Source organism: Curcuma longa, chromosome 2 (genome assembly GCF_044706935.1).
Source record: "Curcuma longa cultivar G26 ecotype Majalengka, Jawa Barat chromosome 2, ITB_CL_G26_1.1, whole genome shotgun sequence".
Classification (NCBI taxonomy): domain Eukaryota; kingdom Viridiplantae; phylum Streptophyta; class Magnoliopsida; order Zingiberales; family Zingiberaceae; genus Curcuma; species Curcuma longa.
The window spans coordinates 10964075-10976807 of record NC_133862.1 but is presented as its reverse complement, the minus strand read 5'-3'; the positions used below and the strand labels follow the sequence as shown (position 1 = coordinate 10976807).

The 12733-nt window shown below is 39.2% G+C and overlaps 1 protein-coding gene across 2 annotated transcripts; it reads right to left on the bottom strand.

The window, feature by feature from the left end:
* Positions 1–161: 161 nt before the first annotated feature.
* Positions 162–11173, bottom strand: LOC141821040 (PH, RCC1 and FYVE domains-containing protein 1-like). 2 transcript variants are annotated; one of them, XM_074708394.1, is made up of 9 exons: positions 10944–11173; positions 6587–6673; positions 6340–6429; positions 6115–6201; positions 5904–6023; positions 2980–5079; positions 2763–2909; positions 733–1256; positions 162–554 (listed from the first exon to the last, which is right to left on the bottom strand). In XM_074708394.1, exons 1-9 carry the CDS (start codon positions 10968–10970, stop codon positions 419–421), a joined length of 3318 nt encoding a protein of 1105 aa, XP_074564495.1. In that variant the 5' UTR covers positions 10971–11173; the 3' UTR covers positions 162–418. The 2 variants fall into 2 exon arrangements, with proteins under 2 accessions (XP_074564495.1, XP_074564496.1); XM_074708395.1 differs by lacking the exons at positions 6115–6201; positions 6340–6429; positions 6587–6673; positions 10944–11173 and having other exon boundaries at positions 5810–5951.
* Between the last annotated feature and the right edge of the window lie 1560 nt (positions 11174–12733).

Genomic DNA, 12733 nt, shown 5'->3' with positions numbered 1-12733 from the left:
AGCTCATTCATCGATATTAAAAGTATATAATATCAACATTTACAAATTCCATATCAAAGTTTCTGCATCTTAAGAAGAACAAATGATTTTGTCAACTTGAAGCATCATTAAGAAAAGAGCATTCTACATTCTAAGAAGAAATTTATCTCTAGGAAAAAAAAAGCTGCCTCCTACTGTTATCATATCTGAGATAGTATACACACACTACATTACAGTAGGTAATGGTCAGATCAAGATGCCAATCTAGACGAAAACATTTGAATATGTATTTATTGCATGGCCATCAATAGGAGCAGATCATAGAACCAGAAGTTTCACTGTAATCGAGTGAAGCTGAAAAGGGCACCTGGAACTTTTGCTCCTTTGCTTTTGGACAATCAAACTGACATGTACAACCAGCAGGTGCGCAAGTATCTTCTTATGATCTATGTGCAGAATGAGTTGATACTGCTGGTGATGCCCTGTCCGATCCACGAACGTTGTATCTTTCATAGACCTTTTCGCGGTTTTCCGACCACCAGGCTTCTGCCTGATGCTCCCCAAATTTTCTCCGACTGCAAAAGTGTGCATCCTCAAGTTTCTAAAAACAATTGTTGCATGCACAAACACCAGCACTAATGGGAAATTGAAATACAAGAAGACTGGGAATCCAACTATATGATTTAACATTATGCTACTAATCACAAGAAGAAAAAGGAAACTGAATGAACAAGGTTCAGAAGAATATCCAACCTGAACCGGACTCTCTTCAAATCTCGAGTTCCATCATGAAGGGATAAGAGAGTTATATATACACCAGGTTCAAACTGCTCAATCCATTCAGCCTCAACTTGATTACTTGATGAAGTGGGATTTTGGGACTTACACACCTTATCAAAATTTTGAGGAGATTCACTTTCTTTGCCATCCACATCAATTTTACTGATGGGTGATGATCTCTCTGCGTCACTGTCGCGTTGTCGTGCACTGAAGTCTTGCTCCATTTCATTAGAACTCACTGGCTTAACGTTTTGTAAATTTGTACTCAGCTGGTTAGATTCACAGCTGTCTGTTAATGAACAGTTCTGATTTGAGTTTCTATTGGCAATAACTCCAATACAATCAGGAGAATTGATCGGATCGCTTGTTGGGTGATAATCTCCATTTGGAACGGCAAGAAGACCAGGAGATAAGCCCACCCCGTTCGCCAAATCTAAGTGTCTTGCTGCATCATTTTTGTAGAACCCTTGAGGAAATATCTCGGCCATGTCTTTAAGCTGCAAGACGTAGATCATATAAGTCCAGATAAAGCATGCGCTTGGAATGAACCAAATTAAAAATGTCAAGAAAATAAAGGAAGCAGGTCCAAGACACAAATGAAGCCTACAAAGTCAACAAAATTGACTAAATGCAAGCCTATAGCACCAAGTTTCTACTACGTGATACTGTTCTTATAAATAAATTTTATGATTTCAGTGCGATAATTCAGAACAAAGAAATGTAGAAAGAATACTCTCTAGTCCTGGAATTTTTCTAGCATAGACTAGGGAGACAAATGAACTAGGCTCCACCAGGAAAGATTAATATATCTAACCATCAAATATAGGGATAAGGAATTGATAAGCAAAACTTATTTGACTCCTATATCTACTGGCCACAAAGTAACTTTTGCTAGCAAAAAACATCCCTAACTTGATCAATAATTAACATGCTCAATAATATATAGGATTTCCACATGGATGGCATAGTATCTAAGATCAGTCAATAGTTAAAAAACTATCTGCTCACAAATCTAACATTTTTTCCCCCTTTTGCAGAATTATTTTCCGTTTGATAGCTAAACTAACATGCAAAGTTCATCAAGTCAAATGTAATTGGATTGCATTCTTCTCTTTTTCAGATCATGTCATGAGAAAGTCTCCTGCTCCATGAACAAGAAACTTTTTGTATCAATCGTTTTGGAAGCATATAAGATAAAAAGTGAGCATGACACACGTTTGGTAACCACTAAATTTAATCAATGGCCACATGAAAGAATTAATGCAGCATGAACTGTGCGAAAAAGTGTAAATTCTTGTCCTCGTACAGCCTTTGGTGAGACATGTGCTATAGAATTCCAAAAAGGATTGAAGCCCCATTTGGTTAATTGACCCCTTAAAGGACTGATCTAGACATTGTCAACTTGAAATTCAGTTATGAGCTCATTTCACCTCAACAAGAATCCTTAAAACACAAAAAAAAAAAAACTATGGATATTTTTTTCCCATATCCACTACAATCTATTATTGTTTATTGCTGGGTCATTCTAGTATCTGATGTCATTTGTAGGGCTGAAAACAGAATGTCATTTGTAGGGCTGAAAACAGAATACGACTGTTAAAGAGACAAGTCAAATCAAAGACTGATGTATAGTATGATGTCTTGCACAATAGCAATGTAGTAGTTCCTTGGATCTAACAATATATCTAATTGCCATATACCCATTTTGTATTTTATCTAGGGCAAAATTTGCTAATGTTTAGTTAATGTGTACATAAAGAATGGACTATTTAGGACACCAACAGGGTTTCGCCAAAGCTCCAGCACATTCAATATTGACCCCAAATATCACAAATAACAGGCAATATAAACAGAAAAGACAAAGAAGACCTAAATTTTCGCAGCAGATATATAGGCGCTGGCCTAGCAAATTTTCTGCTTTTTACAAGTAGCAAGAGACCTGAATCAAAATGTCAATTCTAATTATGTTAATACAAGCAGTGAAGACAGCCAACCGAAACAACCTGTGCTGTTAGGGATTTAATAACTTCTTTTGCAGCTTTTGATTTTGCAGATTCCTCAGCAGCCACTCTCATGGCCTCTTGAGCTTTCTTGACCAATTTTTGCAATTCATGTTCTTGAAGTTCACATTGCTGTCTAAGGTTTTCAACCTAATGCAGATACAGGTTAAGGCAGACTGCCAATGCAAAATAAAGTATCCAATAGAGAAGGGGAAATTACCTGGGCACGCAATTTCTGAACTTCTTGGGTCAAGAGTTCATTTGTTTTCCTTAAATTATCTGTAGAATTTTTTAAGAAAGAAACTCCAGATGTTGTGGGTACTGGTGTTGCTGAACGTGGAGGACTACATTTCCTAGAAAAGGGTGAAACTGCTCTTGAATGATTTACAGATTGAACCATGGATGTGCAAAATGCTCTAGGAGCTGCTCGTTGCAGATCATTGCCACCATCAAAAGGAAAATCTTTCATCTGCATGAGTGAGCTAACTTGAGGAGCTCCAATCAAGGAGAAAGAATCATGTTTCTTCCCGAATCTGGCTGCTTTAATATCCAGATTCTTTATAAGATCCAAGTTAGTTGGTAACATAGACTTAGTTGATTTTGTCTCTACTTTTTCAAACCTGTCTTTGCTTTCGCCTGACAAGCGAGGCAAGCCATTTCTTTTGTTGTTTACTCCACCAAATTCCAATACATTGTTCAATTTCACATAGCAGGAATCACAAACTCGATAAGGTTTTGCAGGATTAGGAGACAAGGCTGCTCTTAAGGCCTTCCTTGAACTACATGAGTGGCAATGAACAAGACCACAATGGTAGCAATTATGTCGCTTACGGGTGAAGCCAAATGTTTGTCTACATGATGAGCATAGCGACTGCTCAGAACCCGATACCCACTTATGCTGGCATATGGCAGCAGTGAAGTTAGCACCACAGGCAATATATTTCACAGCTCTGTCTTTTAAAGCTTCGACAAGGTTAGGTACTTTCCTATCTTCAAGGTCTCCATGACCCAATCTCCCATTAGCACCTTTTCCCCATGTATAAACCTCACCTCTAATTGTTAGGATTGCAACATGGTATGAACCGCAAGCAACTTCGACCACAGATTCACCAACAAGATTATCTTCAACCAGGCATGGAAGCTTTCCATCAGATTGTGGATTTCCAAGCTGACCATAAACACTACTTCCCATTGCAAAAACTTGTCCAGAAGTTGTCAAGCCAACCGTGAGACTATGACCGCAGGCTAGCTTGTGAAAAGTATGGTCAATCAGTGAAGCAACACATGTAGGTTCAAGTCGTGGTTCCTTATCACCATGCCCGAGGCGATATTTGTCCCCATCACCCCAGGTGAACAATTTTCCAGATGGCGCACTGTCATTGGGTTGAGCTACTATAACCTCTACTATAGCAGCTGTGTGCCATACACTGCATGCAACTGCAATGGTTTTCAAACCTCTTAAGGATTCTACCTCCTTTGGGTGTGCAACACTTACTCTGTTTCCATGACCTAAAACACCAAATGTTCCATCACCAAAAGTGAATAACTTCCCCATTGAAGTTATCAAGGCCGTGTTCCAAGTGCCACAACTAACATATGCAACTTGAATACCATCCAGTGGCCCAGAAACTCTTTTTGGTATCCAGTGACTGACATCAGTACCATGTCCAAGAAGACCAACATTGTGAGTGCCATCACCCCAAGTAAACAGTTCACCTGAAGAAGTTACAGCGCAAGTGTGGAACTCCCCACAAGCAACCATATCTGCATTACTTAGTGCTAAAGATTCAATAAGACGAGGGTGAGTGACATTATCTCCAACTCCATGGCCAAGTCTCCCTCCAGATTCTTCACCCCATGTGAATACTTCTCCATGTTTTGTGACAAGAGCAGCATGTCGAACACCGCAAGCCACATGGTGAACATCTAAAACTAAATTTGATTCTAAGGGCTTAGGTAAAAGTAAATCAGTTCTTCCACTGGATAAATAGATACCTCTATCAGTGCCAGTTCTTGTAGAAATTTCACATGTAACCTCACCCCACACATAAACATCACCTAAAGTATCACAGTCATCTTGCGCAGAACCATGACTAGACGTACTGGGTGCACTAGAAACACTCACTCTAATAATATCAGAAGAGACACCTTTTACAAGCATATTTGCAACATCTGATCTTTCTGAGCGTACAAAACTTTCAGAAGAGATTGCTGGTGAAGTTCTAACACTAAAATTCATGTCCGGAGAACTACTATCTGAAACAGAGCCAATTGAACTCACACTGGGGCTATTTGATATGAGATTCAGATCCCTGGCATCCTGTAACATTATCCAGATTATCATGTATTAACACCCATGATCTCATGCAATCCAAAAAGAACACTGAAATAGTTTCCCATCCTAAGAAAATATGCAAAACAAGTGGGGTACAATCAAAGTAAATGCCAAAAGTCCCAAGTTCAATCATGGCATAATCAAGAAAACCTTCAAGCAGCAATATAGTCAACCCCATTAAGCCTAGCCAACATAGCATAAATCCTTACTAAGAATCCAGACCTAAGGGTTCAAAGTTTAATTTCTCTAATTGTATCTTTGCATCAAAATTGATATATCATATTAGGAACGCCCACCAAAAATAAGAAATGAATAAACCAGTTATTTGGACATTTTTCAGCTCTGTAGCAAACTAACATGCAAACATTCTGTGGCTACTTACACCATGGTTTCTAGGATAACTATAGGCAATGCAACATTAAGTTGAAGAGTTCAGCAAGTTATTGTAGCCATATGACTCCAATGTCCAAGCACAACAAGATGAATATCTTGTTAGATTGGAACATCAAAGCAAGTCAATCACAAATGTAGCTGACCAGACACTTCTAATCCACAAGCTATAAGTGTGTCCAAACTCTTTGTTAAAGATATTAATTGCATAAAAGAATGGTGAAAAAACAGTAACAAAACCCCAAATCAACTTCAGGAGACTATATAATCATGCAACAAGTTGCTTGTTGAAGTTATCCTTCTTAAAATCATACAAGTAGATAACCTGCATCCTGAAGGCTGAAGTTAGTCGAGGGACGTCATTGGAAAGAACAACTTTAAATAGTAATTAACGGATTTGTGAGAGGTGTTTCATTTACTTCAAAATACAGTCCGCCGTTACTCCATCCATCAATTTTTGGCCGTTCACCTTGACAGCAACAAATCAGTGCCTTGAGGCCTGCAAACCACACCTCTGTCTCAAATCTGTCTTTGCATATCTAAATATAATCCACAACATAGAAGTGAAGGATCAGATTTAATTAAAACATGAGAAATATCAGACAGCAGCAACAACTTGGTTAGACTTACCAGATCAAGAGACCTTGTACCATTGTCATATATGAGTGAAAAGGAGAGGTTGTCCTTCTCTGAGCATACATGCCGTCTAAAAACAGGCTGGAGAAAAGATTAATCATAATCAGATTCATATAGGTATGAAGCATCGAATAATAAATTGCCAAATAGAAGCCAAAATACTTTTTTTTATTCCTTAGTAGCAACCTCTCCCTGAGATTACAGAATTGAGAGACTTACAGTTCTTTGACCACGGACTATTTCCAAAACAGATGTTAGCTTCAAACTTTTTTCTTCACCATTTGATAACCAAATTAATGATGATTTGTCCTGTGAACAACAATAAAATGGATATATCAAACCAAATATAATGAAGATATCAAACAAGGTGTACTCATGTTTACAGACCAAACCAAAAACATGTGCACTGTGGAAAATCAATAAATTCAAATGTTCTCTGATAAAAGATATTAGGAAGCAAACTTACAGCAGACAGTCTAAATAGATAGAATTTTGGTTTCCCTTTTTGACCATACTTCAGCAAATGAGTGCCTCTCTTCAATGCAGAAATTGCCTTTGAGTAGCACAAAGGAGATTAAAATATATATAAGGATAAAATGCATAAATATAGCAGGGAAAGCATTTTGGAATTGTTAAATAACTTAAATTGAGCAACCAAATTTGGAGAAATCACAAAGGATGTTTTAACAAATGGTTAATGTGGCCACATATTCAACTTAACGTTCCTATGCAGTGTTAGTAAAGATCAAGCTGTTAAAAATAGATTTTTATATAATTAACACTCCTACTTCATGTGTGGGTGGAGTATTTAATTTGATTGGATCTAACCTACCAACACATGAATCAATTAGTTTTTTTTTTTTTACACAGATGGAATTCAAATGTCTGACCTCCTTCTCTAATACCATGTTAAGGTTGATTGGATAGCCACTATTCCTGAAACTTAAATTGTTAGGAAAGAGGCTGTCACATGTGTGTCCGTTGTATAAGCGGCCAGGCAGCATGCCAATGGAAGCATCAGGCTGCCAGGCCAACAATGTTACTGATGTCTAGCGTTGTGATGTGGAGGCGCTGTGGCGTGGAGCGTAGTGGGGGCTTGCATGTCGCATGTAGCAAGAAGGTCAATAACCTAGTCATGATGTCAATCTGTGAGGTGAAGATAAGTCGGCAGGTCCATTCGGGCTACTCTCACTTAGTCCACTCGAGACGAAAGGCTCGCCCATTCGGGCTACCCTCATTCGATCTACCTGAAATGAGAGGCTCGCCCATTCGGGCTACCCTCCCTCGGTCTACCTGAGATGAGAAGCTCGTCCGCTCACCTCAACCGACTCTATGCCCTCACTACAATATGCTCACCACTACTAGCCCAACATTCTTAATCAGTCAGCCCGGCCCCGTCGATGGGACCCCTCTGATTAATATATCAGATCTCTGACTCGAACCCACCCTCCCCAATGGTCAACAATACGCGAGACCTCACATTGATTATCATAACATGTGGAACAACAAGACCTCTATAGCATGACCCCACATGATCTTCTACACTATAGGACATGGGTGACTTAATTCAAAAACATGAAGATGAAACATTTGCCTTGATGTGATGGGATGCTCCATTAAAGAAATGATAAGGTACGATTATAGATGATACTAAAGGAGTTTTCGGCTGCGGACAAAGGTATGCGCACAAACCATCATCTCTCCTTGGATTCTCTGGCATACATATTATTTTTCTTCTCTACTCCAACATCGGAAGGTTGACTTGAGCGTTGGAGTAGCCAGGCCAGGACACCCCTAGCTTTCATTCTAACCCGCTGCCTTTCTCAAGTTTTGCAGCCTATTCGGTCGTTCAAGATTTCCCTTGGTGTTCCGTGATTGCGTCAACAAAGAAGGCAGTAAAGAAGGCAGCTCATCGATGGCTCATCATCTGGCGATCTCAGGCAGGAGCAAATGACAATTACCTTTCATGAGTTATCCAACTTGGGAACCATGGGGTGATCTATACAACAACAACAACAACAACCAAGCCTTATCCCACTAAGTGGGGTCGGCTATATGGATCCTTTTACGCCATTGAGCTATATCTCCTATTATATTATCATTTATATTTAAATAAATTTTATCTTGTTTTATTGTTGCTAACCAAGTCTTTTTTGGTCTACCTCGTCCTCGTTTGATATGCGTATTTGTCATAGTTTCACACCGCCTAACTGGAGCATTTATCGGTCGTCTAAGTGCATGTCCGTACCACCTTAAACGTGTCTCACGGAGTTTTTCCTCAATAGATGCAACTCCAACTTTCTCTCTAATGCTCTCATTTCTTATTCTGTCCATCTTCGTATGTCCACATATCCATCTTAACATCCTCATCTCCGCAACTCTCATCTTTTGCTCATGTGCTCGAGTCATAGCCCAACATTCAGCGCCATATAACATGGCAGGTCTAACTGCCATTTTATAGAACTTTCCTTTAAGTTTTAGAGGCACTTTACGATCACATAAAACACATGATGCTCTCCTCCACTTCAACCATCCTGTTTGTATTCTATGTAAGACATCTCTCTCAATCCCTCCATCGGCTTGCAAAAATGATCCTAAATATTTAAAACTCTCAGTTCCAGACAACTCATCATCTCCTATTTTAATACTTGTCTCATTACGTTCAATATTGCTAGACTTAAATTCCATATATTCTGTCTTTACTCTACTAAGCCTAAAACCTTTCTCTTCTAGTGTTTCTCGCCAAAATTCTAATTTAGCATTTACTCCTTCACGTGTCTCATCTACCAATACAATATCATCTACAAACAACATGCACCATGGTACGGTATCTTGAATGTGTCCAGTAAGTTCATCCATGATTAGTGTAAAAAGATAAGGACTTAGAGCTGACCCTTGATGTAACCCTATCTTTATTGGAAATGCTTCAGTTAATCCGCCTGAAGTATTCACTCTAGTCATTACTTCCTCATACATATCCTTAATCAGGTCAATATATACTACGCTAACACCCCTCTTTTCTAGAATCCTCCATATAATTTCCCTTGGGACCCTATCATAAGCTTTTTCTAAATCAACAAATATCATATGTAGATCTTGCTTTTGCTCCCGATACTTTTCAATTAGTTGCCTGAGAAGATTTATAGCTTCTATTGTCGACCTACCAGGCATAAACCCAAATTGATTTTCGGTGAACATAGTCTCTTTCCTTAATCGTTTTTCTATTACTCTTTTCCAAAGTTTCATGGTATGACTCATTAATTTAATGCCCCTATAATTTGCACAATTTTGTACGTCCCCCTTATTCTTATATAAGGGAATTAGAGTACTTACTCTCTATTGATCTGGCATTTTCTTTGTTTTCAATATCATGTTAAATAATTTTATAAGTCATTCAATACCTTATTTCCCTAGGCACTTCCATACCTCTATCGGGATATCATCTGGTCCAACGGCTTTTCCATTTTTCATTTCGTTTAAAGCTTGTTCTACTTCTGAAATTTGAATTCTACGGTAAAAATTTAAATTTCTATACTCATTTGACCTGCTTAAGTTACCTAAGTTAAGTTGATCACCTACACCTTCATTAAAAAGTTGATAAAAATACCTCTTCCACCGCTCTTTTATTTCTCCATCATTTACTAATACCCTATTGCATTCATCTTTAATACATCTTATTTGGCTAATATCTTTTGTCTTCCTCTCTCTCACTTTAGCTATTTTATAAATATCTTTTTCTCCTTTTGTATCCAATTTTCAATATAACTGCTCAAAAATTGTATTTTTAGCTTCATTCACTGCTTTTTTAGCCTCTTTCTTAGCTAATGTATATTTTTTTAAATTTTTTCATTCTTGCAAATATATAATTTCTTATAGGCTATTCGTTTTTCCTTCACTTTTTCTTGTACTTTCTCATTCCACCACCAAGATTCTTTACTTGGCGGTACATGCCCCTTTGACTCGCCGAGTATACTCTTGACTATTATTTTCAACTTTGATATCATTTTATCCCATGTCGTAGTAGGGTCACCGTATACTTCACCTAATACTTGTCCTTCTACCTTCTCCTTAAATATGTTTTGTTTCTCATCCTTCAACTTCCACCACTTAATTCTAGGAGTAGTGGATATTTTCTTTTTATGGATATTATGCTTAAGACGTATATCCAATACTACTAACCTATGTTGAATAGTTAAACTTTCTCCAGTAATGACCTTACAATCTTTACAAATCTTTCTATCCCTCTTCCTAACCATAAGAAAGTCAAATTGCGATTTATTATTCCCGCTTTTAAATGTGATCAAGTATTCTTCTTATCGCAAAATACAGTATAGTTTTACTTTTCTCATTTCTTGTTCCAAACCCATAATCCCCATGCACCCTCTCATATTCCTCATTTTTCACTCCAACGTGTCCATTTAGATCTATATGCAAGTTTATTGACCACTGACAAAAAATGCATATGGCATTAGTCTTCTTCCATCTCATAAAATTTAAGTCTCACCCTCAAACGATCAAGACTTCCTATAACTTATATAATAACCACCAAACCATTAACTCAAATAACCAAAATTTTGAACTAAATAGCTAAAATGTAACAGCCGTAATCTTTGAGTAAAAATTTTCAGACCTACAGCATCCAAGCACAAAATGAGAGAAAAAAAGCATTGAAAGAAACATATGAAAAGAAGGAAAAAGCAAGTAACTAGTGAAGATTCATCAAGGAAGCTGCTTCAAAACACGATAACATCTAAACGCCTCATAGGCAACCCCGAAAGGCAATTTTTTACACAAATGAAGTACAAAAAATGAGAATCACCGACCTTCTCAACATCCGCGAAGCCTGCCATTCCATCTGCAGACAACTACACTGCGCCACCGGCAAGGATCGCGCTTCGTCATAGATGCCAGATCTTCCCTCGGACTCTCATCAATCTCAGCCAATCCTCCACGAGAAACCCTAGCACAGGTTCGTTCTCCCAAACCAACCTGACCAAGGAACTCCGCGAGCGCTTACAAGGTGGGAGCTTCCAAGTTGCACACTTCGCCCCGAGTCCACACCGCTGCCTTGCCGAACAAGCGAGGGCGGTTCCCGGACCGCGGCGTGACGGTTTCGCGAGCGGCCCTAGGCAACCGAGAAACCGCCGACGGGTGTAGGGGGAGCGACGCGACGGAGAAGACAGCGACCCGCGGCGGCGGAACGCCAGACTCGAGCTCGCTTCCGAGGTAGGAAAAAGGTGAGTCAGAGCAGGAGAGTGTAAAATTCTGGTGACGAATGAATTTTCAAAAACAAAAATCATTAAAAAAAGGAAAAGCGGTGTGGTCACCGGAGGTCAAGTAAAGAGACATGCACGGAAATTAGCCTGGTGCCGGGAGAGTACGCGTCGGGAGAAGCACCCACGTGGGCGGAACACTGTAAGGCATGCGTTCCCGAGGAAGCGCAGTACACGTTGCATCATCTCGTCGCCACAAATCCGACGTGTTCGCTCTCTGATGCGTTCTCTCGGCGGCCCCCACGAGGGAACTGGGGAGGAACGGTACACGCTCCAGGAGCTCATGGCCAAGTTTGTTTAATACAAATTACAAAGTAAACGAGCCCGAAACCTGAAACTCGAGCTTTCTTCGAGCAGGTGATCTTATATGGCAAAGAAACCACAAATCCGACGTGTTCGCTCGCTGATGCGTTCGAACCTTGGAGATGTTGAGCTTGTTTGCTCGAGTGAAGAAGCCAGAATGATGATAGTAGGGGCCTGGTGGATTTCCATTGTCACTCGGGATTTCCAATCTAAGCCACGAAAACAATCAGTAATTCAAACGTGCAGAAGTGTAAGCCGTTGGAAATGTGAACGAAAATAAGGAATTACGAATGGAGGGAAATGATCCTCATATGAAGGAGTTAGTCTCACATTGATAATTGAGGGGTAATTTGGTTGGTTTATAATGTATCATAAATATTAATGTTGTGAACATATACATCGGGAAAAACTCTCTTTCACGCGTAGGTACATAGGGGATGCAAATTCAGGGTCTGTATTGTACTAACCGCAAGACGACTTGTGTGTAGGTCACACTCGAATGTACGATCGGTTAGGGCATAATTTGTCCAAGCGGATCAACCAATATTTTACCATCCCGTTTTATTTTTTATAACGTATAAATTAATAGTGGCTGCGGTGAAACGGATGAATTAATTACCTGGCATTGAAACGACCGAGTGTTATTATAGACGTTTCGAATCAAGTCATTAATCCATTAAGTATACCATTAATTGGAGATTAATAAGAGATATGTTACAAAGTTATAAAAGAGGAAGCGATGTGAGGAAAAAAAAAAGCATCGTTTTTTTTCTCTATCCCTGCTTCCCTTTTCTCTGCTTCCCTTTTCTCTGCTTCCCCTCTCCGGTAATAACCTTTGGGTGTAATCAGTTAGTTGGGAACGATCTGTGCTTAATTGTTTTATCGGTCTTGTCGTTGTATCCTGGAAAATAGTCATCCATCACCTTCAAAAACACTTAAGTGGGGGTGAATCTGTTTTAAGGGCACTATAGAAACCACAGGCCTCGACACCGACTAGTGCTCTGGATCGTCTGAGTACTGCTGAGCACTTCTCCAAC